The sequence below is a fragment of the Microtus pennsylvanicus genome, chromosome X (genome assembly GCF_037038515.1).
Source record: "Microtus pennsylvanicus isolate mMicPen1 chromosome X, mMicPen1.hap1, whole genome shotgun sequence".
NCBI lineage: Eukaryota > Metazoa > Chordata > Mammalia > Rodentia > Cricetidae > Microtus > Microtus pennsylvanicus.
In genome coordinates this window covers 117,749,350-117,775,694 of record NC_134601.1, presented here as the reverse complement: position 1 = coordinate 117,775,694, position 26,345 = coordinate 117,749,350, and the positions used below count along the sequence as shown (strand labels likewise).

The 26,345-nt window shown below is 42.7% G+C and overlaps 1 protein-coding gene across 3 annotated transcripts in view; it reads left to right on the top strand.

Annotated features, from left to right (window-relative positions):
• The window catches only part of Nhs (NHS actin remodeling regulator), a 346,298-nt gene that overhangs the window by 254,066 nt on the left and 65,887 nt on the right, over positions 1–26,345 (top strand). Inside the window, exon 1 of one of the 3 annotated variants that reach the window (XM_075957466.1) lies at positions 13,858–14,083. The exons of the other annotated variants lie outside the window; for them this stretch is intronic. Within the exon in view, the coding sequence (XP_075813581.1) occupies positions 13,858–14,083 (226 nt within the window). Of the gene's footprint in view, positions 1–13,857; positions 14,084–26,345 lie in introns of those variants that run through there. 3 annotated transcript variants of the gene reach the window in all.

Sequence of the window (26,345 nt, the reverse complement as noted above, 5' to 3'; positions counted from 1 at the left end):
AAAATAAATAAATAGATAAAAATTAAAAACAGAAATTCACGCAGCAGATTAAAGTTGCAGGAAGCTAAAGACAGCTCTAATCTGCTGGCCACACCTTCTATTGAACTAGGCAATTTTTTGTGCATAAGGATATACCAAAGTGGAAGGATTTTCTGTCTATTTTCAAGGCAGAATGTGCTCATGTTCTCTGTAGCCCATTCAGTGCCTCTGCATACTCTGGCTCCCTCTCTCTTGGGTGCTCAGTGGGAATACCCAGAGGGTCCACTCTTCTAAAGGATGCTACTGATTCTGGTGGCCTTGCTAGTGAGCCCGACTCATTGACTTATGTGTGACTAGAGCCACAGGCTCCCACAATGACAGGCAAGAGATGCAGAAAGGAATTAATCTGAGTCAAATTCTGGTACTCTAGTAGCCAGATGTTGAAAGCTGGCCTCTAAACAGAGAAAAGTTACACATGTGGCCTCAGCTTTGGAGAACCTAGGCCTCCCAGGAATGTAATCTCTGCTCCTTTCTTGTCTTTCTCCTACAACTGAGCTGGGAGGAAGTTTTTGATTGATTCCTCGAAATGGAGTAAATTGCTCCTCTCACCATCTTGTCTCTGTGTTGTATTCGCCATTCATGGAATCTGGCCATTAACAACTACGATACACCCACCTCCTTATCTAAGTTTCTCTCTCTGGAAACCATCAACATTGAGTTAGAGTTGGATGACTAATTTTGAAATAAAGAAGTACTTGAAAGTAGGCCAGGGCACACACCAGTAGCCACCAAGCCCTTAGCTTGAATGGTTGAAAAATTCTGCATGCTTGTGTAACTCCTCTTCAGAGAACCAAGGGTGATGACAGGGGCCATGAGTTTCCAGTGCTTTCCATGCCGATCTCAGAAAGCGAGCAAAAATGGCCACCGGAGAAAATTAAGATAATTGTGCGTTGAGTGTTTATTTCCTTGGAAATATGTTGATTTTCAGTGTCTCTTGATTGGGCTTTTATTTTTCCCTTTTTGTACCTCCTCTTGAGTTTTTAGTTGCTTCTTTTCTATTTTTTTTTTACACGAACGACATCATGGGTAAGAAGAAGAGATTTTATTTTGAAGAACAATGATCACATTAACAAGGTGACAGGAGATAAGCTAAAAGTCACTCCATTTTCTGCCAGGGAAAAATGTTCTTTACTGCCAAATTGCCTTCTGCCTCTCTTTGTCTATTCTACTTTTAGAGGAGGCTGACAGGCTCAGGCACTGATGGACTCAGAAGAAATATCTAGTAGATAGGGCACAGCCTTAATTCATATAAGAAAGGAAGCTTTTGAGTTCAGTGACAAAAATGAAAACAAACAAACAAACAGAAAAACAAAAAAACCCACAGACTTCCTTTCCTGTTCTACAGCATTCTTGTGGCTATAGCTCTCTGTAGGACAATGACTTTTTTTTGCCCTTGGTCCAACATATCAAACAGAAAAAAGCTTTAAAATCTGAAACTTGGTAAAAGGCAAAAAAAAAAAAACCCTAATTCATTGCAATTTGGCAGACATATAAGCCTAGGTAATGTTCTGTGGGTGCAGAATTTGCCCTACTTCTTCCCCTTTGTTTGGGGGAAAAGCTGAGGAACCCAACTCATCCAGAATTGCATTAAAGAATAGTAAATAGGTACATGTTTAGGTCTCCAGGAATATCCACCTATAAAATAGGAGGAAAAAAACCTTCCAAATTTCAAATCAATTAGGGAAAGAAAAAAGTCAATATTGAATAGAGGGGGTGAAAGGAAAAGAAAAGAAACTTTCTGATACAGTACATATACATATACTATACATATACATATATATAATGTGTGTGTGTGTGTGTGTGTGTGTGTGTGACTTTGTTAAGCAGGAAAAATCATCCTATGATTATTACTTCTAAGCTTTGCTTTCTGCCAAATCTTACAAAATTGTGAAGACAGACTGAAATATTGAAAATAAAACACACATCATAGTGACTGGAACATGATAAGGTTGGCTTTTGTAAAATTGGGAGGTGCTGTTGGAAGCACATGAGAAAAAGCTTCAGGGTCCTTCATGGTTAAATGAGGTTATAGTCATTATGTGTAATTAAAGCTTGCTTTTTCTCTGACTTCCTTGCCTCTAATCTATTCTATTCTTTTCTGAGGCTGGTTCTCATGTTTTTTATCCTGGCATACTTTGGTTATTATCAGCATACCTCTGGCAAAATGAAAGCAGACCTAAGCACATCGAGAAGATTTTTTAAGCCCACTCTATGTCTTAATGCAACATCTCTCATATACTGGCTTACAGTTTCACTTGTGGATGGGTGTTTGGCTGGAGATGTCAATATCAAGCCAATAGCTTGTGCTATCACTTTCTCCTGGGTCCTTGCTTTCAACAACTTATTTCAACAACTTCAAAACCTATTCACTCAGGTTATTATTTTTTCTTTTAATCTGTGTATCCTCTAGCAATTTTATTTAGGTTGTAAAGGAGAGGTGTTCAGGGAAAGAAATGATGGAATTTATTGCTCTTAAAGTTTGTCAGCAAAGATGGGACTCTATGCTGGCTAGTTTTTACGTCAACTTGACACAAGCTAGGGTCATCTGGGAAGAAAGAATCTTCATTGAGAAAATGCCTCCATAGGATTAGCTTACAGGCAGGCTTGTAGGACATTTTTTTAAAAATTAGTGATTGATATGGGAGAGTCCAGCTCACTGTGGGTGGGGTGACCCTGAGCTGATGGTCCTGGGTACTATGCTAAGAAAGCAGACTAAGTAAACCATAAGGAGCAATCCAGTGAGTGATACTCCTCCATGGTGCCTGCACCAGTTCCTGCCTCCAGGTTCCTGCCTTGAGTTCCTGCCCTGTCTTCCCTGGATTATGGGCTGCAAACTATAAAAAGAAATAAACCCTTTCCTCTCCAAGTTGCTTTTGGTCATGGTATTTTTTTTATCACAGCGAGGGAAATCCTAATTAAGACAGAGGCTAAGTTTTGTTTTGTTTTTCACCAAAAGTGATTATGCACTGTGGTCCAGGATTGTTCATTGATATTTGGGGCTGAAAGATTTGTGAACCCAATAGTTGGGGAAAGCTAGGAAGTTAGTATTAAAAGTCATTTAGTGGGCTGGCGAGATGGCTCAGAGTTTAAGAGCACTGGCTGCTCTTCCAAGGGTCCTGAGTTCAATTCCCAGGAACCACATGATGGCTCATAACCATCTGTAATGAAATCTGGTGTTCTCTTCTGGCATGCAGGCAGAACAGTGTATATATTATAAATAAAGTCATTTATTGACTACTTTTTATATGCACATCAGGACTATTCTAATTGCTGTCATAGGTAATCTTCATCATAACCCTCTAATGAAGTCACAATTACTATTGTCATTCCATAGACCTGGAAAACGAAGTTTAGAATGTTTACATAACCCACTCAAGATTATGGCTAAGATGTTGCAGAGCCAGAACATAGATGACCCCAAAACTTTTGCTTTGCACACACTGCCAGTAGAGATCTGAAAATAACAGCCCCCAAACTAAAGGTGGGGCCATGTCACACAGTGTCTTGGAAGAAGTGAAAATGTTCAACACAATTAAAAGTTCCAAGATGTGCTGTGGTCTATGCTACAGTCCCTATGAAAAACATCTGGAATAGAAAAGAGTTGAGATCCAATTTGTAAGAATTCAAAACTGAGCAGGAGAGATGGTCTCTCCTAAACGTGAGACTGGGTTGGAAAGAGATATCCTCTGGAAAAAGACAGGTCCAATGGTGTCCTGTGTATTGAGAAAAGAGAAGAGGCTGGGTAAGGCCTGTGATGCTCTCCTTCAATTTCATTCATGACTCCAGAACGTTTTGCTAATAAACTTGACTGAATGCAACAGATATATTTGTTGCCCAGCATACTGTTCAAATATTCATTTCTTAGGAGAAGATTGTAAATGTCTTGTGGGATCATAAAAGGTGATAAATTAACATGGACTGGAGGTTGTGGCAGGTCAAAAAGTTACCATGCAGAGTTTCCCACATGGAAAACTTGTTGCTTGGACAGGCTGACAGGTCAGCATAAAGAGATGGTGTTTTCAGTGATAAGAAAGAAGACACTTGTTCTCACATTTTTTTTTAACCTCAGCACTCTGGTGAAGATGCTGGGAGAGATTATAATGTCTCTGGGCAATATAAAAAGTAGATGGTATGATTGCGGCTATTTTTGAAGTTCTTGCAACTACAGAAAAACAAAACAAGACAACAACAACAACAAAAAACCCGTATTTCCTTTCTACAATTAGTTATCTTTATATCATCATCTGCCTTCCCAAATTTCACAAGGGCCTCCTGTTTCTGTGTAGCCATGAAGCTGCCCTGGGTTAACAGCGCCCCTTGTTGGCTGGCTTGAGGAATTCTTAGACTCCACATTTTCCCCCATAATGTTTTTTTTTAACTGCAGAATGATAACGCACACATCATGGAAGCTCTTGGCTTCAGCCTGATTTTTCAGCCATGCAAATTTGCTTGTGCTTCCCAAGCACAACATGCCCTCTTCAACACCTCCCCGTCCTTGTGCTCTGTCCCCACTCCAGAATGTTCTAAGGCATATTCCCTCTGGCTATCTCCTAGGTGGGATGGAAGCAAGCTCGGGGCTTGAACTAAGAAAAGCTATAAATGTCGCTGGAGTCGGGCTTTTAAAAATTCAGGAAGTCTCTTGATAAAATGCCTTTTTTTGGTGGGGGTAACATACAATACCCATTTAATTGCAAATGCAGAAAAATCATTTGGGGGTACAAATCAAAAGTTTTTTCTCTAATTTTTTAATACTCCTTATAAAATTATGCCAGAGTTAACTGAAAGAGACTCCCCTTACATTTTTACCCTTTCCCAAAGAAGAAAAATGAACTAAATGAATTACTTCCTGCAGTATTGTAAATACCAAATGAAAACCGCCTTCAATGTACAGATGAGAATACTGCCTGTACTTATTTGTGTGTTTCTTTAGCTAGAGGACACTTAGAGAAAGACAAATGAGATCATTCAAAGTTCAAAGGCTCTGATATTTGGTAAGAATAAAGCCCAAGCACCCACATGTTAAGATAGTTGAGTAGTTAAGTAATACATTATCCACCAGCATTTTCTTCAGAAGAAATAGCTTTTGCTGAAACTGATGGGCACTCCAAATGCTGACCATTTTTCCTCTTAAATAAAGTTGGTAATTAACGTCATGATTAAGAGCACAGACTTGGGAGCCGCTTTCACTCTTTTGAAATTCTATCATTCGGCTAAGACTGAGAACTACGGCTCCAGGTACTTAGTTGTAGCCATTATTTCTTCCTTTCTGAGATAATTCAATTTGGCCCTAATTTAGTTGATAATTATTCCTTCCTTCATTTCAAGCATCTCCATCTGTAAGTCTCCAAAGGGTATGGGAAGGGGAGGGTGGACAGCTCTCCCTGTCTCTCACCTGCATTTCTGAGTACCTTGTCTCTTTAAGAAGACAGCTGTGGCTATGGCTGCTGAACAGGAAGCTGACATCAAATTCTAAAAAAGAGAGAGGGAGGGGGGAGAGAAAAAGGAGGTGGAAGAGGAGGAGGAGGAGAGAAAGAAAGGAAGGAAGGAAGGAAGGGAGAGAGAGAGAGAGAGAGAGAGAGAGAGAGAGAGAGAGAGAGAGAGAGAAAAGAAAAATATCCAAACTGTCATTTTTTTTCTTGTTCCACAGTCTGTAGCTATGCTTTGGCATTTGCAGCCTTTAAATAAATCATTTGTTCTCTTCCTTCTATTCCCCAATTATTTCTTGAGGGTGGCTCTGGTCCCCTCATCTTGCTGATTATTTACCTCAAACTATATCAGCCTGGCAAACAGGAACTGTGTCTGAACAGAGACATTCATGGGGCCTATTGAGAGGAGGCGAAGATTTTGAGGTTTGACAAAAGTTCCAGTCATCAGAAAGATTTGGCTTTTGTCGTATAATGCATCTCGTTATCATGGTCCTGTTCAAAACCAATAATTTCAACATTAGTATCTGTTTGAAGATATAAACAGGAATTTATTTTTGAAAAGTTGTATCAGCCAGCTTTTTTCCACATAACCTTTCACTTCAATACTTTTAATAGATAGCGAATGAAAATGAGGACAGGACCACGGCAAGACACGGTGGAGGAGGTTTTTATTGTAAATATGAGGGAGAGTACAGCCAGAGGCATTCGGAGAGGGAAAGTAGCGAACTGAGTATGGCCAGTAGACCGAACCAGGCCACAGGAGGAGAGAGAAGTGGGAAGACTGAGAGAAGAAGAGAGAGGAGAGAGGGCCAAGAGGGCTAAGAGAGAACCTAGGGAACCAAAAAAAAAAGGAGCCAAGATAAGAGAAGACCCAGGAGAACACATGGCCCAAATGGCAGGGTTATATAGGAAAGAAAAGCTGGGGGAAGGGAAGGGAAGTCCCTGGGCTGAAGAGGGTAAGGGTAGAGGGCTGGGTGATAAGTGCTGAGAGGAGCCTCAGTGACTGAGTGAGCCCCAAGGCCAAGCAGACACTTTGGTATGCTAAATACGCACCCCAGTTAGCCATTTGTTCTGAGTTTCTTTGCGACCTGACAGGTAGGTTTTCTGCTTAGGGGTGGCTTGGCTCAAACTCTATAGCACATGCCTAAGCAACTGGAGTTGGTCAGCTAAGGTTTGAGACCTAGGGTGGACTCCTACACTTGCTTAGTTGATAGCAGGCTGTGATCCAAGACGTGTGTGTGTGTGTGTGTGTGTGTGTGAGTGTGCTGGGCCTTACATGTCTCATCATCCAGAAGGCTTGCCCTGAATCCTTTGTTTTTTGGGTTTTTTTGTTTTGTTTTGTTTTTCGAGACAGGGTTTCTCTGTGGCTTTGGAGCCTGTCCTGGAACTAGCTCTGTAGACCAGGCTGGTCTCGAACTCACAGAGATCTGCCTGCCTCTGCCTCCCGAGTGCTGGGATTAAAGGCATGCGCCACCATCGCCCGGTGCCCTGAATCCTTTGTAGTGATGCAGCAAGTACAGTTAGCAGAAATTCTAAGGCTTCCATGGTCCAAGGTCAGAATGTGTGCAACATCATTTCTATTGGTCAAAAAAAAAAAAACTGCTCAGAAATAGACTGTTGATGGGAAGAACTAAAAAGTACCACGGCCATTTCTGAAATCTACCATAATAACCAAGTAATTTGTCTGCAAGTTTTTATACATGTAATTCATGTTCTTCAGATAATAACGAATCTCCTGCCTACATTCAAATAGGAAAGAACAATGTGGACCTTTCTCATGGCCATAACAATGGACCACTGCCCATGAAATTTCCATGGGTCATAGCAGATGCAGAGCTATCCAAAAAGGTGAAGTAAAGGGAAAAGAATATGCACTTGGAAATCACATAGAACTGAGTTTCACACTCTATATCGCCACCTTGTCTAGATGCCCGTGGGCAAGTGACTTAAACTCTTTGAGCATCAATTTCCTCCACTATAAAACAGGAATGATAATTATTAAGGCATAGCACTGTTGGGAGGACTAAATGGGATTGTGGTGTAATATCCAGAACCTAGTAAAGAGCCATCTCATGTCAGTCATGCCATTGCTTTCTTTGTCTCCTTACATTTGTGAAATCCACGTGCAGTGGGCATGGTAACTGTCTTTTGTTGGAATCAAAGCAAATTTGTTCCTTTCCCTGCCAGACACCAGCCTGTCTTTTTACCCATGTGTTACTTATATTTGAGAGATGACTTTGATAAAATATTTTTAACCTGGAATCTTGGCAGTGTTTGCAAACATAACTTACAGCTAACAATTACAAACAAACAAACAAACACCCCAAACCTTAGATTTTGTGCCATAAATTATTTTATAGTTTTAAATTGGGCTTAGCTTTTATTTCTTTATGCTTTGAATAGATATACTATGAGATATCTGGGGAACCCACTGTTATAAAAATCCTTTGAAATAATAGGAGTTGGGGAAAGCCTCTGTAATCACGTTCTTTCAGAAAGAGTGCATTGCGTTTGCACTTGGATAAGGTTTTTTGAAAATAACCAGGAGTTCCAAGTTGCAAGCTTAGTATTCTGGGGCTAAAGGAAGCCAGGTTGGACAAAACCTCTGCTTAATACTTCTGCTCAGATGCAGTCCATAGGGTTCCATTTTGGCTACATCATCATAATTCCCACCAAAACAACACAGAATGGTAATGGTTTTATTTATTATATTATATGCATTGCTACTATATGCAAAGTTTTATAGCTTGCTATAAATCCAGAGGGATTATCACAGCTGTTACTTATTTTAACAGGTCACAATACAGTAGTTTATGCCAGATGGTTTGGAGAATCTGGAGAGAGAAAATCTATCCAGGCAGCCGTATAGATACTAACTTAGGTATTGGTGCTCTGAAATGAATTTGCATTTGTTGTGATAAGGGCTGAGGAGAAAGATGAGTGTTAGAGCACTTGACTAGCATGTGTGAGGCCTAGGGTTCAACCCCTGCTCTGAAACACAGAACAAAACATTTGTTGTTGTATAAGATTTGTACGAATACACAATAATCCTTTATGAATCTTAATATTTTGGTGATGTCTTGTGAACAGGAGTAGGCTAGCAGCAGTTCTAATGGCTGCTACTAGAATAGACTAGAAGTAAAATGTAGCTACGTCCATATCGATGGAGGAGACATTGAATAGCTCCAGGGAAATAAGCCTAAGAGGTAACATTGAGTCTCCACTTTGGGTCTTACTTAGTACATTTTAGAGCCAAAGAGAATAAGGCTAAGAAGTAGCTCTAGGCAAGCCCGAAGAGCAGGTGAATGCCCTGGAATTGGTATCCCTGTGGTCACTAACAAAGGCAGCTCGGGATAAAATGTTTTCCCAGATATGAACATGTTTCTGCCTTTACAAACACTGATGTTTATGGGCATAGTTGTCAATTACAAACGCTAAGCAGAAATGTGAAGAATAAATAAATACTGCTAATTGGGAATTACTTTGGAAAGTGTTTTGGTCTCCAGGTCTCATGGAATAATAGTCAGAAAAAAAGACTTAGAGAAAAACTGGTAGATGATATCTACCCTTCTTTGTGTTTTTTTTTTTTTAGGGGAAAAAGCAGAGGATCTTTAAATTGGATCATACCTTTTCTTTCAACAATAACCTAACCCTGAAAATCAGACTGTCTCTTGGCCTTCTCTACTCTCTCTCTCTCCTTGGTCAGGCCTCGCTGATTCCTCTTCAGATTTCCATTTCATGCTGGGAGAAGACCATATTCTCACACTACAATATAATTCAGACTCCAGGCCTAACACATGGCTGAATTTTCTTGGTAAATTCTCTGTAAGTACGAGGATTATATACCACCTCTAGAACTAGGTAAAATTATGTAGCATTTTACAATCCATTTTCTCAGCTCCTACAAAGTAAGTTCCAACTATGATCTGTTGGCACTAATGAAATACCCAATTAAGCAAAAATGGTGAATTTTAAAGATGGATATTCCATGAATGTTAAGGGATAGAAGTTGATTGAGCCTCGGCTATAGAATCCCCAAACATAGCTGGGAGAAGAAATAACGCTTGGAAAAAGCATAGAGTGGACAGTACAGAATTGCTTGTTCTTCTCGGAGCTACTGAGCTTCCAATGACTTTAGTTTTCTGGAACACAGGCCTAAACCTGGAAATAAGCAAAAGCTTCCTGAGAGGGAAGTTTTTCAAGGCTGGAAAGAGTTGTCCATGAGCCCGTGCATTTCATCCTGAAGGTTCTTGCTCAGACGATTAGTTTCTTAGTAGGCAGATGTCACCTGGCTATGGGTACATTTTGTACTCAAAGATTTTGAAGCCAGAAAGTAGCTCCAGGTAAACATAAGGAGAGGGTATAGATGGTGGAGGGAGAGGTGAACTAATCCCACTGTGGATTTCAACTATAGGGAAGGAGCTAAGAAGAGGGTGAGAGGAATGACAGCTGAGAACTAAATATCAAAGAACGAGCGTCTTAGAAATGTGTTACCATAGAGACCAATAATAAGCCTTCTTAATAAAGACCCTAAGTAATCAGCAAAGCATTAAATTGTGTTTTCTGTCGTCTGATTAAAGAGATAGGAAAATGAATTACTCAAGGTAGGCAAATTCGGGAATAAAATCTCTAACATTTCAGTGGCTTATTTTTCACTTAGCTAAGTCTAGGTCATTGGCTAGACATTTGAGTACCCATCTTGGGGCTCCACCGCCCCCGTGGAGCCTCTGTTCAGCCAGCAGAGAAAACTATAGAAGGGAAAGGGTAGGAGTTTTATGGGCGGTGCCTGGACACACATCCCTTTTGCCAGTTTTCCATTGGTCAGTTCTTCTGTTTCCTACCTCGTGCTGGCGAAAGGATTATATCTCACCTCGGATTAACAATACCAGTGAAAAAGAAGAATTGTGTTTGAACCACACTATCAGTCAGAGATTCAAAAACTAGAGTCCGTGACTAAATCCCACCTAGACCCTGGTTTGTGTGAACAACACAACAATTTATTGGAATATATGCATTCCTTTTGGCTGCTTTTGAGCTACCACAGCAGACAAGAGTGGTTGAAGCAGAGACCACATGACTTGCAATGCCCAAAATACTTTCTGTCTGACCCTTTCCAGATAAAATTTGTTGTAGATCTTTACTAGTCTAAGGGAGGACACATGTGCAATTCTTTCTCCTGAGACCTGGTATTTTTGGCTTTCAAAAAAAAAAAATAAGCAAGACACCCACATGGACTTGGGTATAAACTAAGTCCTTAGAATGCTAGCTCCAAAGGGTATTGGTCTTGGCTCTGTCTTTTCTAGCAGCTAGCACAATACTTGATCAGTGTTTCCACCTGAACCACTGAGCCATAGAAAACTTCAGGTACCCTAACCACAGCACAGATAATGGGAACCCGGGGGGAAGCACATACAGTATGAGCACTGTGAGTGAAGGCCTCAAACACAGGAAGACCCTCCCTGCCTTCACTGACCTTCTGTTATATGTCAGACACCCACATCATGCTTTATGACTGTTCTTTTATTCCTCTAAATTCGATATCCTTACATTCATTTTACAAGTGTTAGAGATGTTAAAGAATGTTACCAAAGCCACACTTGCTAATGGATATAGAAGCTAGGATTCTTTCTGAGAATCTTATTTTTTTAAAGGGTTAAAGATTAAAAAAAAAGACATCTGTCTGTCTGAGTTCAAAGCTCATATTTGTTTCCTTTACTCTGTAGGACTTGCTAAAACCCTGTTCAAATTTAAATAATTTCATCATAGTAATTCCATCACCACTATTAAGAACTACCTAAGTATTGAAGATTTCAATATGAAGGAGCAAAGAATTGGCTAATTTCATCACCATGTGCAGTTCTGCGCTCTTCGTTGTCAAGGTTCCCCCCCCCCCCCCACTAATGGAGCAGCCCTGAAAACCTAGAGCAAGAAGCTCATTTGCTTGAACTGTGTGATTAGTGACTTGGGCATCAGCTACCTGCAGTCTTGTCCGGGATTGCTGTGGAGGGCAGTCATTTTGTTCACCCTTACACAAATCTCTTCTTAATACCTGGGAAGCTGGAGCTCACACATGATGGAGCCTTGCTCTTATTGAAGTTGGTCTGAGAGCTTGCTACCACAAAGATAGAGAGTCACTGAGCCTCACCCTCAGTGTGAGGCAGCAAGCCTGGGTGGCAGCTTGTGTTTAGCATTTCTGAGCCTCCCTCCACCCCCCACCCATTGTTTCCTTCTGCTGCTGTTGCTGGTCCTTCCAGTAGAAGGGCTAAAGAAAAGAATCCTTTCTTCTCCCCATCCCAATCCTCCTATGGGTAGCTTTTCCCCAGCCTCTCCCAAAACTGCCCAGATCCAGGTCTGCCCTCCTCTGTCCACGGTGACATATCGTGTCTGCATTCTTGATCACACTGTGATCCTGCAACTCTGTCATTCCCGAGCTTCTGATGTGGGGCTTATCCCCATCCTGACTTTCTGCTTTTTAAACTCATCTCTTCCTCTCCGCCACTTCTTCCTTTGCCTACTCACCCTTTAAACTTTGGGGTTTAAACTAGGAAGGTGGCTGCACCTTCTCTTTCTCTTATCTTCCTTACCATGGACACACTGTCTTCCATGGGAACTCCTGCAAGCTTCCCTGCCCTTGCTGGCTGCTGGAGGCCCTCCAAGCCTTTTGGCATGAGCAGGGTTGAAGGAGCGCTGCCAACACAGACGAACTTGGGTTCAATGTGATTCTTCATGTGACCACAACCATTAATTCATAGTAATGCCAATTAGGAAATATTCTTTACTCAGGGCTCCTGCATACCCCATGATTTCTTGTGACCTTGGCAAAATGTGTGCCTCGCCACAACTGTGAATTATGCAGGAGTTAAAGGCCTCATGGACAGAATGTTGCGCATACATGCAAATCTGCCCAGGGCATCAACCTCTCCATTTACAAATAGACAGCCCAGTCAGAAAATAGTCAACCAGTTTCCCCTAAATGAGTTTCAAAAGCCTCAAGACAAATGAACAAAATCGGGCATTCCACAAGGCATCTTTGGATAATTTCATTCACTGCTTTCCTCCTTGCTATAGATTAGATTGTATCTCATAAACGTTGTTATAAGTGGCCCTAAATGACTCTGCCTTCTACACTGACTTGTTATATATAGAACCTGCCCGCCTAAGGCATGGACACACAGTGTCATGGTTTTTAATCCTGATTCAACCTCGGAGCTGGTCTAGTAAATCATCCTTCCCTGGAGATTAATACACGGCTGCAAAGGCATTGTCCTTGCAGTGTGTTTAAGCCAGGGAAGAGTGAGTTGTGTCTAGATGTGAGGTTTCAGAGTCCAGAGATGAATGGAGGGAGGGGATGCAGTGTCACATTTTTTCCCCTGCCCCTCAACCCCTGTTATATGCCAGCACATGCTATAGCTGATAGCTATAGCTCAGTCCTTTTGCTTTAGAAGGTGGGCTCGCTATGGTTAGCGTCTCCAATTCCTCTGCTCTGGCCAGAGGCTAGGGACAGGGATGTGAGTGGGGAGCCACGGGGGGTGCTGTGCTGAGCAACCGCGGTGGGTCCAGCCTGTTGGTGATGTGCAGAGTCTGCTGCCACTCTGGGTATGGGTAACGCGCAGCCCCAGCAGTCGCACTATCGCACAGGTACAAGAAATCCGGATCCGGGATCCTCCGCAACCCCCAGCTCGTGGAAGCGCACAAGCCGGCTCCCGCGCGTCGCCGAGTTTCAGGCTGGGGGCTGAGACCTGCAGATCACTGCGGCTGGCAGCAGGGGACAGATTCTTTCTAGCCAGGTTCTCTCTAGCCCAGCAGAGACGGGAGATGTTCGCGGAGCCGGGCGGCTGTCTGCGGAGCATTGGTGCAGCCTTGCCTGCTGCCCGGGAGGTTTGGCTGCCGCAGTCCTCCCCATTCACTGGACTGTAAATCGAAGCTGTCTATGCGGGCCAGGAGCTCGATCCCAGCGTGGACCGGGGGCTTCGTCCCGCCCAGGTCTCCCGGCACCTGATTTCCCAGTGGTCAATTAGGTGGCTCAGCCTGCAGCATTGAAGCAGTGGAGGGGCCAATGCCCCTGCTTTGATGGAGCGCGCCGTGCGCAGAGACCTCCCCAGTCGACTTCCTCATCAGAAGGCAGCATCCATTCATAATTCTCTCTCTGCCTGTGGACCGAGTTAGACTGAAACTGGGCATGGATTCCTGCGATCTCTCTTCTTGCATCTGAAGGAGAAACTAAGATAAAAGAAAAAAAAAAGGAAGGGGGAATGCGGTCGTAACGCACCAAGGCGCTGGAAAGCCCCCCTCCCGCCCCCGAGAGGCCTCTCCTTTGCGGGGAGAGGGAGAAGAGGCAGATCCCCAGCCCTGCGCCCCAGCCAGCTGCTGCTTCGCTGCGGAGCCGGCACGCATGCCTACCTCACCTGACGGTCGCATTCCCGGGGAACCGGCACGGGGCCCGGCGGCGCGCCCAGGGCGCACGGGCGGTAGGATTTCTGCACCTGGTGAAAGATGCGCGGGCCCCTTGCCCAGGGCCGAGCCCGAGCCCGAGCGGACACCGGGGGAGGCTAGCCTCGGCGCGGCACCTCACCGCAACCCCCCGGGATGCTCCATGACTCGCAGCCCAGGCCACTCGGGTGTGTGTGAGAGGGGACCAGCTTGGGGGGAAGGGGTCTAGGCAATTGACAATTTTTAAACTAATTTTTCGCACCTCTGGGTTGTGGGTGAACTTGGGGGTGGAGGAGGCATGGACGGCAGCCCAGCCGCGCGCTAGCCGGAGAGGAAATCCCCGCCGCTGAGGTCGGAGAGAGCCTGATCCCCTTGGCAGAGCTGAGTGAGGGTGAGCGGGCGGTCAAGGTGGACCACACATAGCTTGGAGGGACAAATGAAACCCTGTTGGTTTTCGAGGGACATTTATTTTTATTTTTTTTTTTAAAAAAAACATATTGCAGCTGCAGCTTTGAAGTTTGCCGCCGCCTCCCCACCCTCCTTACCCCCCATCTCGGGTTTTGGGGCGGGGCGCCACTTTTCCAAGCTGTTGTCCAGACCCTTAGCAGATGGGTGGAGGGGTCGGCAAAGGCTGCGGTGTCTGGCGTTGGGCTGCCTGAAGGGGACATGGGGACTTGAGGGCACTGGGAGTGGAAGAGCGCCCTGAGGCTTGGCCTTGCGGGAGGGTGTTCTAACCGCTGAGAGAAGTAGGGGATCCCGCTTGGGGTTCTCTCCTGTTTTCCTGCTTTGCTACTTAATGTTGGGTGACATTTTGCCTGTGCAGGGGTTTCACTGTCATGGAGCTGTGACGCTGGAAGGCAGAGGAACTGGTAGGATGGGCTGGAGGAAAGAACTGAGAGAGCTGGAGCTTTTCAGTTTGTGGCAGTGTTAACCCTATCGATTCTGCTCCCTTCGAATACCTGTCTCAGGAGGTCACTACCCATGGCCATAAGTATGGCTGCCTGGTTGATCAGCCTTGCCGGCTGGTGAGCCAAAGCTGGACCAAGCCAGGATTGCGTTTGCAGTAAAGGAGCAAAGCCCTACTGGCCTCCCTCAGGGGAAGGCTAGGCAGACCTGGCCATTGTGGAATAGTGTTCTGTCATAGCCTGATATGCTCTTGAGTTTGGAAGCTCTTGTTTTATGGGTTTTCTATTTTGCAGTTGTGTGCCCCTCGGTCACCAGTTTGTTTTTCACAGCTGCATGTGAGCAAGGCAAAGATAACAGCATCTAAAAATAGCCCTGCGGCTGGAGATGCTGCTTGCTTTGACCCCACAATTCCAGGGCTGGGGTCTCCTTTCCCAGTTGCCTGGTGGGAGCCAAACTTGAGCTGCCAGATAACCTGAGAGTGGTGCCACACAGGCTCCAGGCTGGGGTCAAGGCTGGGAGACAGGAGTGCTGGTTTGTGTGCAAAAGGGCAGCAGCCCTCCAAGCCTCATCCCTTCCTGTGGGAGACCCAGAGCAACTGGGCTGCAGGATTGGAGGATGGGAACCTGGAAAGGGATTCCTTCCCTGCCCCCATTCGTGGACATTTGGGCTTTATATTCCTTCTGAGTTGCACCCAGCGTTATACATGGGGCTTCCTACTCTGTGTTTCAGGAGCCAGCAGGCCACTCCCCCCACCTTAAAGGAGTTGGGCTTTGAATACAGGGGTATCAACGGGTCCAGGTAGCACTTAAATCATGCCAGCTTCATAGTGTAACCAGGGTACCACTCCTTTCCTTCCTGGTGTGCCAGACGTTCTCAGCTTTTCCGAGGAAGCCTGCCTTCAGCTCCTGGGGCAGGAGCCACGTGGAATGGATTCATAAAGGGACTGAGGCATTTTCAGTAATGGTGGCAGCTAATAGGAAGTCCAGGTCCTCTTCTAGGAGTCTTAGAGCTTGGGACCCTGCTGGGCCTCTTCGGTTATTTATTTTCAAAAGCCTCCATTTCTCCCACGTTCACTTTTCTTCGGTGCAAGGGTGGCAAATTCCAGTTTTAAATAAAATGAACTCTGTATTCCTGGTTTGGTTGAATAATGGGAATTATTTTGCAAGACTTCACTGGTAATTGCTGAAAAATACAAATGGCCATTTAAGTACAGCAAAAAAGAAACAGATTAAAAAGCAAAGGTGTGAATGCCCAGCCCTGGCTATGGGTTAGAGCCAGAACCTCTCAGGTGATTTCTCGCTTTTCTTTCAAAGTGAATGTTGATTTTGAAACTTTACCTTAATTTTCTGTAGGTCACAACCGTAATCCTTGGGAAATATTAAGTTAACAGTTTTGATCTATCTAAAGGATAAGGGCAGACAACAGGACACCTGAGAAATCCATCCTTCTGGTCTCTAAATAACAACTGGTTCCTCTTAAGCACGGCTTTCATGGTTTAACTCCCTAAAGAAACACGCAAGACAAATGACAATTAAATGCGACTCAGCGACCCAGGGTGGGGGCAGCCTCTTTCGGCCTGCTTACAAGAGGAGAGGCTTAGATGTAGAAGCTTAGGAAACTGTGAGTTGGAATTCAGATTTCCCAAGTCCATGTCATTTGTTTGGCTCAACCTGTAACAAATTATATGTCAGTGATCTCTAGCTCGTAGGTCAGTTTCCTCTTGAAATCAGAACCTGGATTAGCAATTAACTAGGGGCCCATAAAAGCATATCATTCAAGGAAGGCAACATATAAACCCTAAACCTCAGACAGATAACACAACATTCTGATATAAAGAAAATCTAATCAGCTGTGGGCTTTCCTGTGATAAGCAGCCTGATCTTGTCCCTTCTTGTGGCTTTCCCATTCTCTGGAGGCTTGGAGTCCCTGCTGGGTTCTCTGCAACAGAAGAAAATGAGATTGTGGCAGGAGCACTCATCCAAGCCCCTGGCCCGAGCTCAATCACATGACCAATCTAACTGCCAGGGCTATGGCAAGTATAGTCTGTGTGCAGTCTGTGCCTGACTGATATATTCTCTTGAATAAAGGAATCCCCTTGTCCCTTCCACCCCTGCTTTGGTGTTTTGAGTCTGACCAAATTCAGTTCGGATCTCCATCTTAAAATTGATGGCAATTATACTTCCCTCTTTCCACCTCAAAGAGATTTGTAAAGGTGGAGAAACAAAAGGCTCTGAGAGGGACTACCTGGCTCAGCCTAGTCTCTGTCGTTGGTTCCATATTCTAGATAACTTTTCCTGCATCGTGTAGCTAATTTAAAGCAGGGCTGAAGTGAGAACCTAGATCCACATTTCTTGGCTCACACTGCCTCCACCATGCCATACTGACCCTGCCCTCTTAAGAGAGCAATTATATAGGATATAGTTTCTGAAAGCTGGCACCCTTTCCTCGTGTGTGGTCACTAAAAGAGCTATTTATATGATTTAAAATCCATGTGCACTTCTTCCCAATATCTACAGTACAATCATTTACAGTTAGGCAAAGAGAAATTTATCTAGGCTCTATACATATATTCATTCAATCCTCACAATGATCTTAGGAAGTAGGAAGTGTTATGACTCCCATTTACAGGTGAGGAAATGGAGGCATAAAAAACGAAGTTGCTTCCCAGAGGTGTTTTGGTAAATAAGTGGCGGATGGGAAGTTCGATTCTGAGCAGGACCACTCTAGCTTCTTTTACTATGTGTCCTCACTGATCTGGTGGTGCATTTCTTGTCCAGTCCTTTCTGGGGTATGGAATTGTCATAAACCATGATACTCAGGGTTTAACATTCCTAGTTCTAGTAAGTGACCTTGAAAGTGGGTGGCAGGGGGTCATTTGCAAATTGTCGAACTGAGGCTCTGAGCCCCAAGCCTATGAAATTAACACAAAGTAGTGAACTACCTAGTGAAGAAGCTCCACCCCCAGCCTCCAGCTCTGGCAGCCTAGTGAGGCTTGCCTGCCTCCCTCCCTCCCTCCCTCCCTCCCTCCCTCCCTCCCTCCCTCCCTCCCTCCTTGTCCTCCCTTCCTCCTTCCCTCTGTCCCTGTCTTCCTCCCTCCCTCTCCTCCCTCCCCTCCCTCCTTTCCTTCCTTCCTTCTTTCTTTCAACAATTTTTATCTAGTCATCATTGTGTATGTAGTAACAGTTGTAAGAGAACCCAGAGTTTGTTTATTTGTGAGAAGTGGCCATGGAATGAGAAAAGACTGTTGTGATGTTGAAGGGTAGTGAGCGGACGTAGTGAGGTGGGTACTTGACCTTGAGATTGCTCCTATTTGATGTTCTTTTTACTGTAGCATGAGAAATTACCCCAAGCTTTATTGGCTTAAGCAATAGCTGCTTATCTGTTGGTGTTGAATTCTGCAGTCGGGGATGAATTTAGCTAGCCATTCTGGATATAGGCTTGCAAATGGCTAGTCAGATGGCATGTCACCTGGGAGTTAGATTCCCACAAGATGCCCAGTTGACTGTGCTTCTGTCCCTTTTTCTGTACAGTTTCAGGATTCTCTCTCCTCACCTACTTCTCCTGTAGGGTAGCTGGATTACTTGCCTGACAGCTAACATTCTGTCCCCAAGAATATAGAGGCAGAAGCTACTAGGTCTTCTGATTGAGCACATGGCTAGTTTTGCCAATGGAAAGAAGCAAGTCCCAGGTCCAGGAGAAGGAATTAATTGAGGTCATAAATACCAGGGGCATGGAAAAAGATTGTTACAGAGGTGAAACCTCTGAATTTACAAATTCAAGGTTTCCAAAAGGTCTCAGGAAGAGTTTACTGTACATTGCAAAATACGTAAAATAAAATCCATTCATTCTACTCGATGAACAAGACTATTATACATGCTTGGGTCTTTCTCCATCCACAAACTACCCTAAAGAAGCACAGAAGCCTGAAGACAGGAATTGAAGTGTGTGACTTCTGCTTTCTTGCCTCCTCTCACATAGTGTCCCAAAGGTATTCATCTTAAAAGACCAGCAGGAACCTAGGGAGATGGCTTTGAGATTAAGAGCACTTGCTAAAGCTGGGTTTAGTTACTAGCACCCATGTATAGAGAGACTCATAATCTATTGTAACTCCAGTTCCAGGGGATCCAATGCCATCTCACATATGGAGTGCACATGTATACACTCAATCACACACATCTATAAATGAAATATATAATTTTCATTATTTAAATTTTTTCATACAATGTACTTTGAGCACATTATTCCCCCTCCCCCATCTCTTCCCAGATCCTCCCCACCTTCCTACCCACCCAACTTCATGTTCTTTTACGCTCTCTCTCAAAAACAAAAAATAATAAAACAAAAATGAATTCAAAACAAACCCCAATACGTACAAGGGAAAAAGCACATAAAAATATGGACTCTGTTTTGTGTTGGGCAATTCCTATTGGGTGTGGGCTCTGCTCTGGAGTGTGGTTGATATATACAGTGACACTCCATTGAAAAACATTGATTTTCCTTCTCATGGAAGGTATTGATTGCAAAAAATTTCTTGGTAAGGGGTTGGGTTTTCTATACACTTTATCTTCTCCATACTGGGATTTGGGGGGGAGTATGGTTTAAACTTGTATAGGTTTTGAGTTCATGTATGTTTCTGCCATATTGTGTCTGGAGGGCATGGCCTTGATGTTGTCAACTACTGTTGGCTCTCACAGTTTTTCTTCCTCTTCCACATAGATCCCTGAGCCTTGATGGGAAGGGTTTGATGAAGACATCCCACTTAAAGATGAGTGCTCCAAAGTTGCTCATTCTGCACATTGTCCAGCCATGGGTCTCTGTGTTAATTCCCATAAATGACGAGAAGAGGCCCCTCTGATGAAGATGGGCAGTGTGCTGATTAATGGAGATAGTAGTATGTCATTAGGAGTTATTTTATTGCTGCTTTACTTAGCAGAATAGTACTAGTAGGCTTTTGCTGGGTCCCATGACCTGTCTGGTCTCAGGTTCTTGGCCACTTTAGCAGTGAGAGAGATAACAGTACCAACTCTCCAGGAAATTACAGTTTTAGAAAGTTGAAGTGTATCAACTGCTTGAGAAGGTAGGTCTATTTCTGATCTTCCCGAGCAAATTACACATCGTGAGGGGCCTTAGCAGGCACGTTGGAAGCCCTTGCTGCCTTAGGCAATAGAGCTGCTTTCATGATTCAGTTCATGTGTGGTCCAGTTCAGATTATTTCCCCCAGACTCCAGGTTCACTCTAGTCAAAGGAGGTGCAAGGGCTACTTCGACACACTATCCAGTTTCTTATTGTCAGTGAGACCCAAACACCTAGAGCCCAGTCACTTATTCACCAGCCCTGAATAATGATGGGTCACAGCTGAGTCCTTCTCTAAGAATTTTCTCCATGGAAATCACCTCACCCAAGATCATGCCCGTTCCCAGATGCTGACTGGGCAGTACAAGTCTATAAAGGCCTGGTCACTTTGAGTTTAGGACAACTCTGCAGAGCCATCTCACTTCCAAACACTTCCATGCTTCCTGGAACACTAGTCCAAGCTTTTGTTATGACTTCTTTTTGTATCCAGTCCTCTTTCACTCAGTTATTTTTTTATCAGTTGTGGACCCAGAGAGCATTTCCTAGCAAGACTGCTCCACACTAATGTCTATATCCAGGCCTATTTCCAGGGAACTTGACTCAAGAGTTTGTAAGCTACTTCCTGGTCAAGGTTGGACCACTATGGGCATGTATAGAAAACAAAGAATGTGGCTTAGCCCCTCACCAAATGCTTTCATGTAGGAACAGATGACTGGCATTTGGGTGACGTCATGAGAAGATGAGCAAAGGTTAAGTCTGGTACCTCAAGGATCTTCCTCCTGATTATTCTATGCTTCACAACTTTCCCCAAAGTTGTGTTGGTGGTGGTGGTGGTGATGGTAGTGTATGTGTGTGTGCGCACGCGCATGCTTGTGCATGCACACGTGCACGCACGTGTGCGCATGCACACTTTAGGAATAGGTGATTCATGACATTGATTATATGGTTAACAATTGTGCCTAAGCACTCTCCCACCTGATTATTTCTTCCTTTGGGCACGGCACTGGCAATCAAAATTTATCTTTCAAATTAAGGCTATAATTATATTTTGATAAAGATCTACCAATTCGATGAGAATGAAATTTTGAGGGTTGCCAGGATACAGATGACTGTGGGTTATAGAGAAGGGTTTGCATCCCGAATACTAATAGGTGGTTCAGCCCTCTTACCCAGACCTTTCCAATAGCATCTGATAATGCAGGCCCATCAAGTACTGTTTCTCTGCTATTATTCTAGGAGCATAAAAGTGATGAAAGATATGAACAGGGGTTTATGAATGAAAAGGTGATTCATCAGATGCCTCTTGGTCTGTCTCACTGAAGTTAAGAAATACAGTAATAATTACATGGCCTTACCTCAAAAATCTAGGAGGCAAAAGCTTACCCTTATTTTCTTGCCTCTTCTTTTATTGTAAATAAAACATAGATGATTTGGGGTTATTGGTTTTCATTGAAAATAGGACCCATGTTTGCAACGGGGTTGACTAGAAACAGTGGACATATTCTGATGTTACACAATAATTTTCTTTTCCATTTTATTGTCTGATTATTATTCAACAAGTAATCTGTCTGATAATCAATCAACAAATAATAGTGTCCTCAAGTTCTACCCGAGGGACCCAAGGAAGTTTAAAATGGATGATAATATGTGAAAATAATAAATGATAATACAGTATAGTAGTTTTCAGCCTAACATTATTAAGGGAGAAGAGAAGAATGTGATTTGAGTCATGTGCACACTTTATATGCTGAATGAGATTTGATATACACATCTATCTACACCCTCCCCCAACAAAGTGTAGTACATTTTTATGGCTCTGAGTCTGAGCACTCCTTTCCTGTCTCTCACTGCCTTTGCCAACCCGTTATTAAGACTTTTATCACATTGATTAGATTTTCCCATTCAAAGTTTCCTAAGTTGAATGACCATAATGATTTTTTAAAAAAGATCTGGCATCTTTGATTCAGGAGAGTATTTTTGGAATTAAATCACATTGCAATATATAGAGGTAATTTGGTTTTTAGTTGCAAAGCAATAATCCGCTGTAAGAATATACCGCGGTTCTGCCAGGTGTGGTGGCACAATCTTACAATCCCAGCATCAGAGAAGCTGAAGCAAAATGGTAAAGAATTTGAGGCCAACCTTGACTGTGAAGAAAGTTCCAGGCCACCTAGGCAACCTGTAAAATCTTGTCTCAATGTCTACCCCATCCACTGACCCCACCAAATATATGCATACCACAATCTATTTATCCATTTAAGTTGTGGTGTTTCAAGTTTAAGGCTATTAATAAAATTCATAAGAATGTTGTTGTATAAATCTTTTTCATTGATTTATAATTTTTTCTTGTGTCAACAGCTAGGAGTGAAATCGCTTAGCTATAGAGAAAGTGCACGGTTAGATTTATAAGGAATGAGTGGAAGTGAAAATCCTTAAAGAATGGTTGTACCATTTTATGCTCGGACCAGCAAACTGTCAGTGTTCTAGTTCTGAATTGTCACCAACATTAAATGTGTTAGGATTCATTCTAGCCCATATGTAATTCCATTGTGATTTTAATTTGTATTTCTTTAATGACAAATAACATTGAAGTTCTTTTCGTGTGCCATGTGCTTACAAGACAGTTATGCATCTTGTCTTGCGAGATGTAGAGTTAAGGCTTTTCCTCATCTTGAATTGTTTTTCGTTTTGATTGATGTTACTAAATTGCAGTAGTTCTTTGCATATGTTAAGTAAAAGTTCTATGCTAATATTATGAATTACAAGCACTCCTAGCATTTTATGCTGTACTTATTTTTTTTTAATGATGCCAATCTCTCTTCTCCCCATGCTGGGGTTTAAGCCCAGACTTTTTAAAACTGAAAATAGATTTTTTTTCAATTCTGATTATGTTTTTTCCTCCCCCCAACTCCTCCCAGGTCCTCTCTACTTCCCCACCCACCTGAATCCACATTCTTCCCCCACACACTTTCTCTCTCTCATTAGAATACAAAAAGACATCTAAAAATAATAAAATAGGATAAAATATAAACAAACAACAAACAAACCAGAACAGGGCAAAACAAACCACCAGAAGAAAAAGAGCCAAAGGAAAAAAGCACAAGGGACCCTTAAAGACTCAGACACACACACATTGGCCTACACAGGAATCTCATAAAACCGCAAAACTGGAAGCCATAATATATATGCAAAGCACCTGTAAAGTTAAAAAAAAGGCATTATTAGCAAATTTTCTACTGCTGTGTTACATCCTGAACCCTGATAATCTCTTAATGAGCAGAAAATTTTAATCTGACAAAGTCCAATTCAGCAATATTTTATTTTGTGGCTAGACACTATCAGAAAAACCTGTTTCCTTTAAGTCCACAAAGATTTCCTCAGGCATTTTATTCTAGAAATTTTGTGGTTCTCACTTTTATGCTATTGTCCACTAACTCTGATATATGGAGTGAGTGTGGGATTTAAATTTTATTTTTCTTTGTTTCTCTGTTTAGTTTTTCTAAAACCACTTGCTTAAAAATGTTTTCTTTCCCCCCATTAAATTGACTTACTGCTGTTTCCCAAAATGCACTTATGTTTGGTTCTGCATCTGGACATTGATTGGTCTATATTGATCTATATCTATCAATTAAAATCTCACCTGATCCATTTGTCTATCCTTTGCCAAAACCAGATTGTCTTAACCTGTGAAGATTTATAGTCAATCTTGAAATAAAGTAGTATAGATCCTCCAAATTCATTTTTGTGCAAAATTATTTTAGTTATTCCATAACCTATGCATTTTCATATATCTTTTATTTTTTAAAGATTTATTTATTGATTATGTATACAACATTCTGCCTCCATGTATGCCCGCACACCAGAGGAGGGTGCCAGATCTCATTACAGATGGTTGTGAGCCACCATGTGGTTGCTGGGAATTGAACTCAGGACCTCTGGAAGAGCAGCCAGTGCTCTTAACCACTGAGCCATCTCTCCAGCCCTTCATATGTCTTTTAGAGGCAGCTTGTCAACCTCTTTATATATATTGGCCCCTGATAAGTCAACTATGCTGCAGCACAAACTTAACACTCAAAAATATTTGGACATAAAATTTTGTGAATAAAGAGACAGAGGGATCTGGGAGCAGCTGGAGAATGGTGAATATGAAATTATCAAAGAATTAATAAAAACCTATATATTTAAAAAACCCATGTTGGGATTTTTGACTTGTATTGTTCTGAGTCACTCAGATCCATTGAATTTGGGGTAAGTGAACATGTATAACAGTTATTCTTCCAATCCTTCAATATGGTATGGTCTTCATCATATAGGCCTTCTTTAATTTGTCTTATCAATAATGGTTGTTTTTAGTTTAGGAAACTTACATACCTTTTTCAAAGATTTCTCTCTATGTAGTTGATTTTTCTGGTGTTACTATAAATTGTATTCTTCTTGATTTCATTCTTTAATTATTCATTATACATGTACACACGCACATGCTTGCACACTCACATACATACTCTTTTTGTGTGGGGTAGAGAGCAGGTCTATAACTTACTATGTAGAACATACCGGTCTTGAATTTGCAGTGGTTCCTCTGCCTTTACTTCCCAAGTGCTGACATTATAGGTATACATCACCACTACACCCAGCTGTTTGATTTTTATGTATTGATCTTATATCCTATACAAGACGATACTTTTCTGAATTCACTTTTTAATTGTAGCAATGTTTTGTAGATTCTGTAGGGATTTTGTGCCTACTTTTTGTGCCTGAATAGCAATGGCCTCCTTTTCTACCCTAGCTTCATTTGTTCTTACACTGGTAAGAGTAGATATTTTGAATTCTTCCCCAGCTTAGATAAAAGCACTTAGTGTTTTATCATCAAGTATGATATGATATTATCTGTAGTCTTTTTGGAGATGACCTTCGTCAGGTTTTGATATTAAAGTCATTGGGGCTTTGTATATTTTCTTGGGAAGCATTTGGTTCTCCTCTGGTCACTAAAATAATTAATATTAGTTGATATCATTGCTTCATTAAGTATTTGGGTACTGTTTCCTAGTGGTGAGACCACCATAACCTAGAATTTTCTTTATAGAAAGAGTTCTGATCAATAATTCATTTTCTTTAGAAAATATAGGACTATTTATATTTTCTCTTTCTCTTGTGTCCCTAAGAAAGAACAGAACTTCAAGTTTTGAGTATTTATTTCTCTGTAGACGGCATGGTCTTATGTACCTAGTATGTTCTTCTGAGACCTGGTTATTATTTTTGCTCTTTTATATCCATCCTCTGACCTAGATTTCATGTTACTCTAAGGGAAGATCCCAACATTTATTTATACTGAAGTTCAGTGCTAAGCATGTACAAGACAGTTAATAGTGCATGAATGAAAGTCAGCTGAAAAGTTGAACAAACAAGTCCACGAGTGAATGAATGAACAGGCAGAATGAAAAATGACAATACTAGAGTAGATAACTGTAGTAATAAGGAGCGGTGGCGGGGCTGCGTCCCCAACACCCCAGCCGCTCCATCAGATAACATATATGCAAATAAGAATGTTTTAATAAAATAAAAATTCTGTTTCTTTCTCATTCAAAACTTGGTGTAAGCCTGGAATACTTAGCCCCTAAGCATAGAGGGAAAGGAAGGACCAAGGCTCCTAGGAGTTTTTGAATGGTCAAGCCCAGAAGTGGTGTATATCTCTGCTGTTCAAAGCCATTATCCAGCACACAGTTCTGGCCCCAGCTGAAACCACAAAACAAACCAACCCATGGGCATTTAGTGAGAGCTAATGACAATTAGAAAGGGGTAAACGGAGTCCCCCAAACTGATAGTGCTCAGTCTGGGAGAAACCTCCATCTTGAAGACATTAGTAGTCAGCTTGCTGAGGACTGTGCTCCGCCTTTCACCTCCATTACTGACCACTTTGCCACTAGAGCTTGAGCTCTCTGGCCTGCCTTTTAGGCCTTGCTGTTTGTCCTCCCCCCAAACCCCTCCCCACGCTCAATTCTTGCTAATGAACTTTCAGAAGCCATCTTCTCCAGAAGAACGTGAGAGCAGAACAGAGTGCTAATAGACTCCACTAGCAGTTCCCTGCTAGCTCCAGCCAGAAGCACAAATGAAGAGAGGCACAATGTGGGTCAAGGCAGGGAGTTTTGATGATGAACCTCCCAGGAGTCAGCAAAGCAGCCCTGCTCTGGGAGGCATGTGCACTCAGCTCATGGCAGCTGCTGAATGACAGCTCCACAGTCCCTGTGATCTGGAGTCTCCTGTTCAGGATCAAAGTGGCTGCCTCTGCAGGGCCTGCAGCTGCACAGTGAGGGCTCAGTGGCCTCAGAAAATGCTTCTGGGCATCTCATGTGGAGCCCAGGGTGTCAAAGCAAGCACAGCAGCCAAGCTATAGGTACATTCTGGTTTTCAGAACAGGGTAAGGATTAGCAATAATGAAGGCCACGCTCATGGGATGAAGGTGGGAACAGTGAG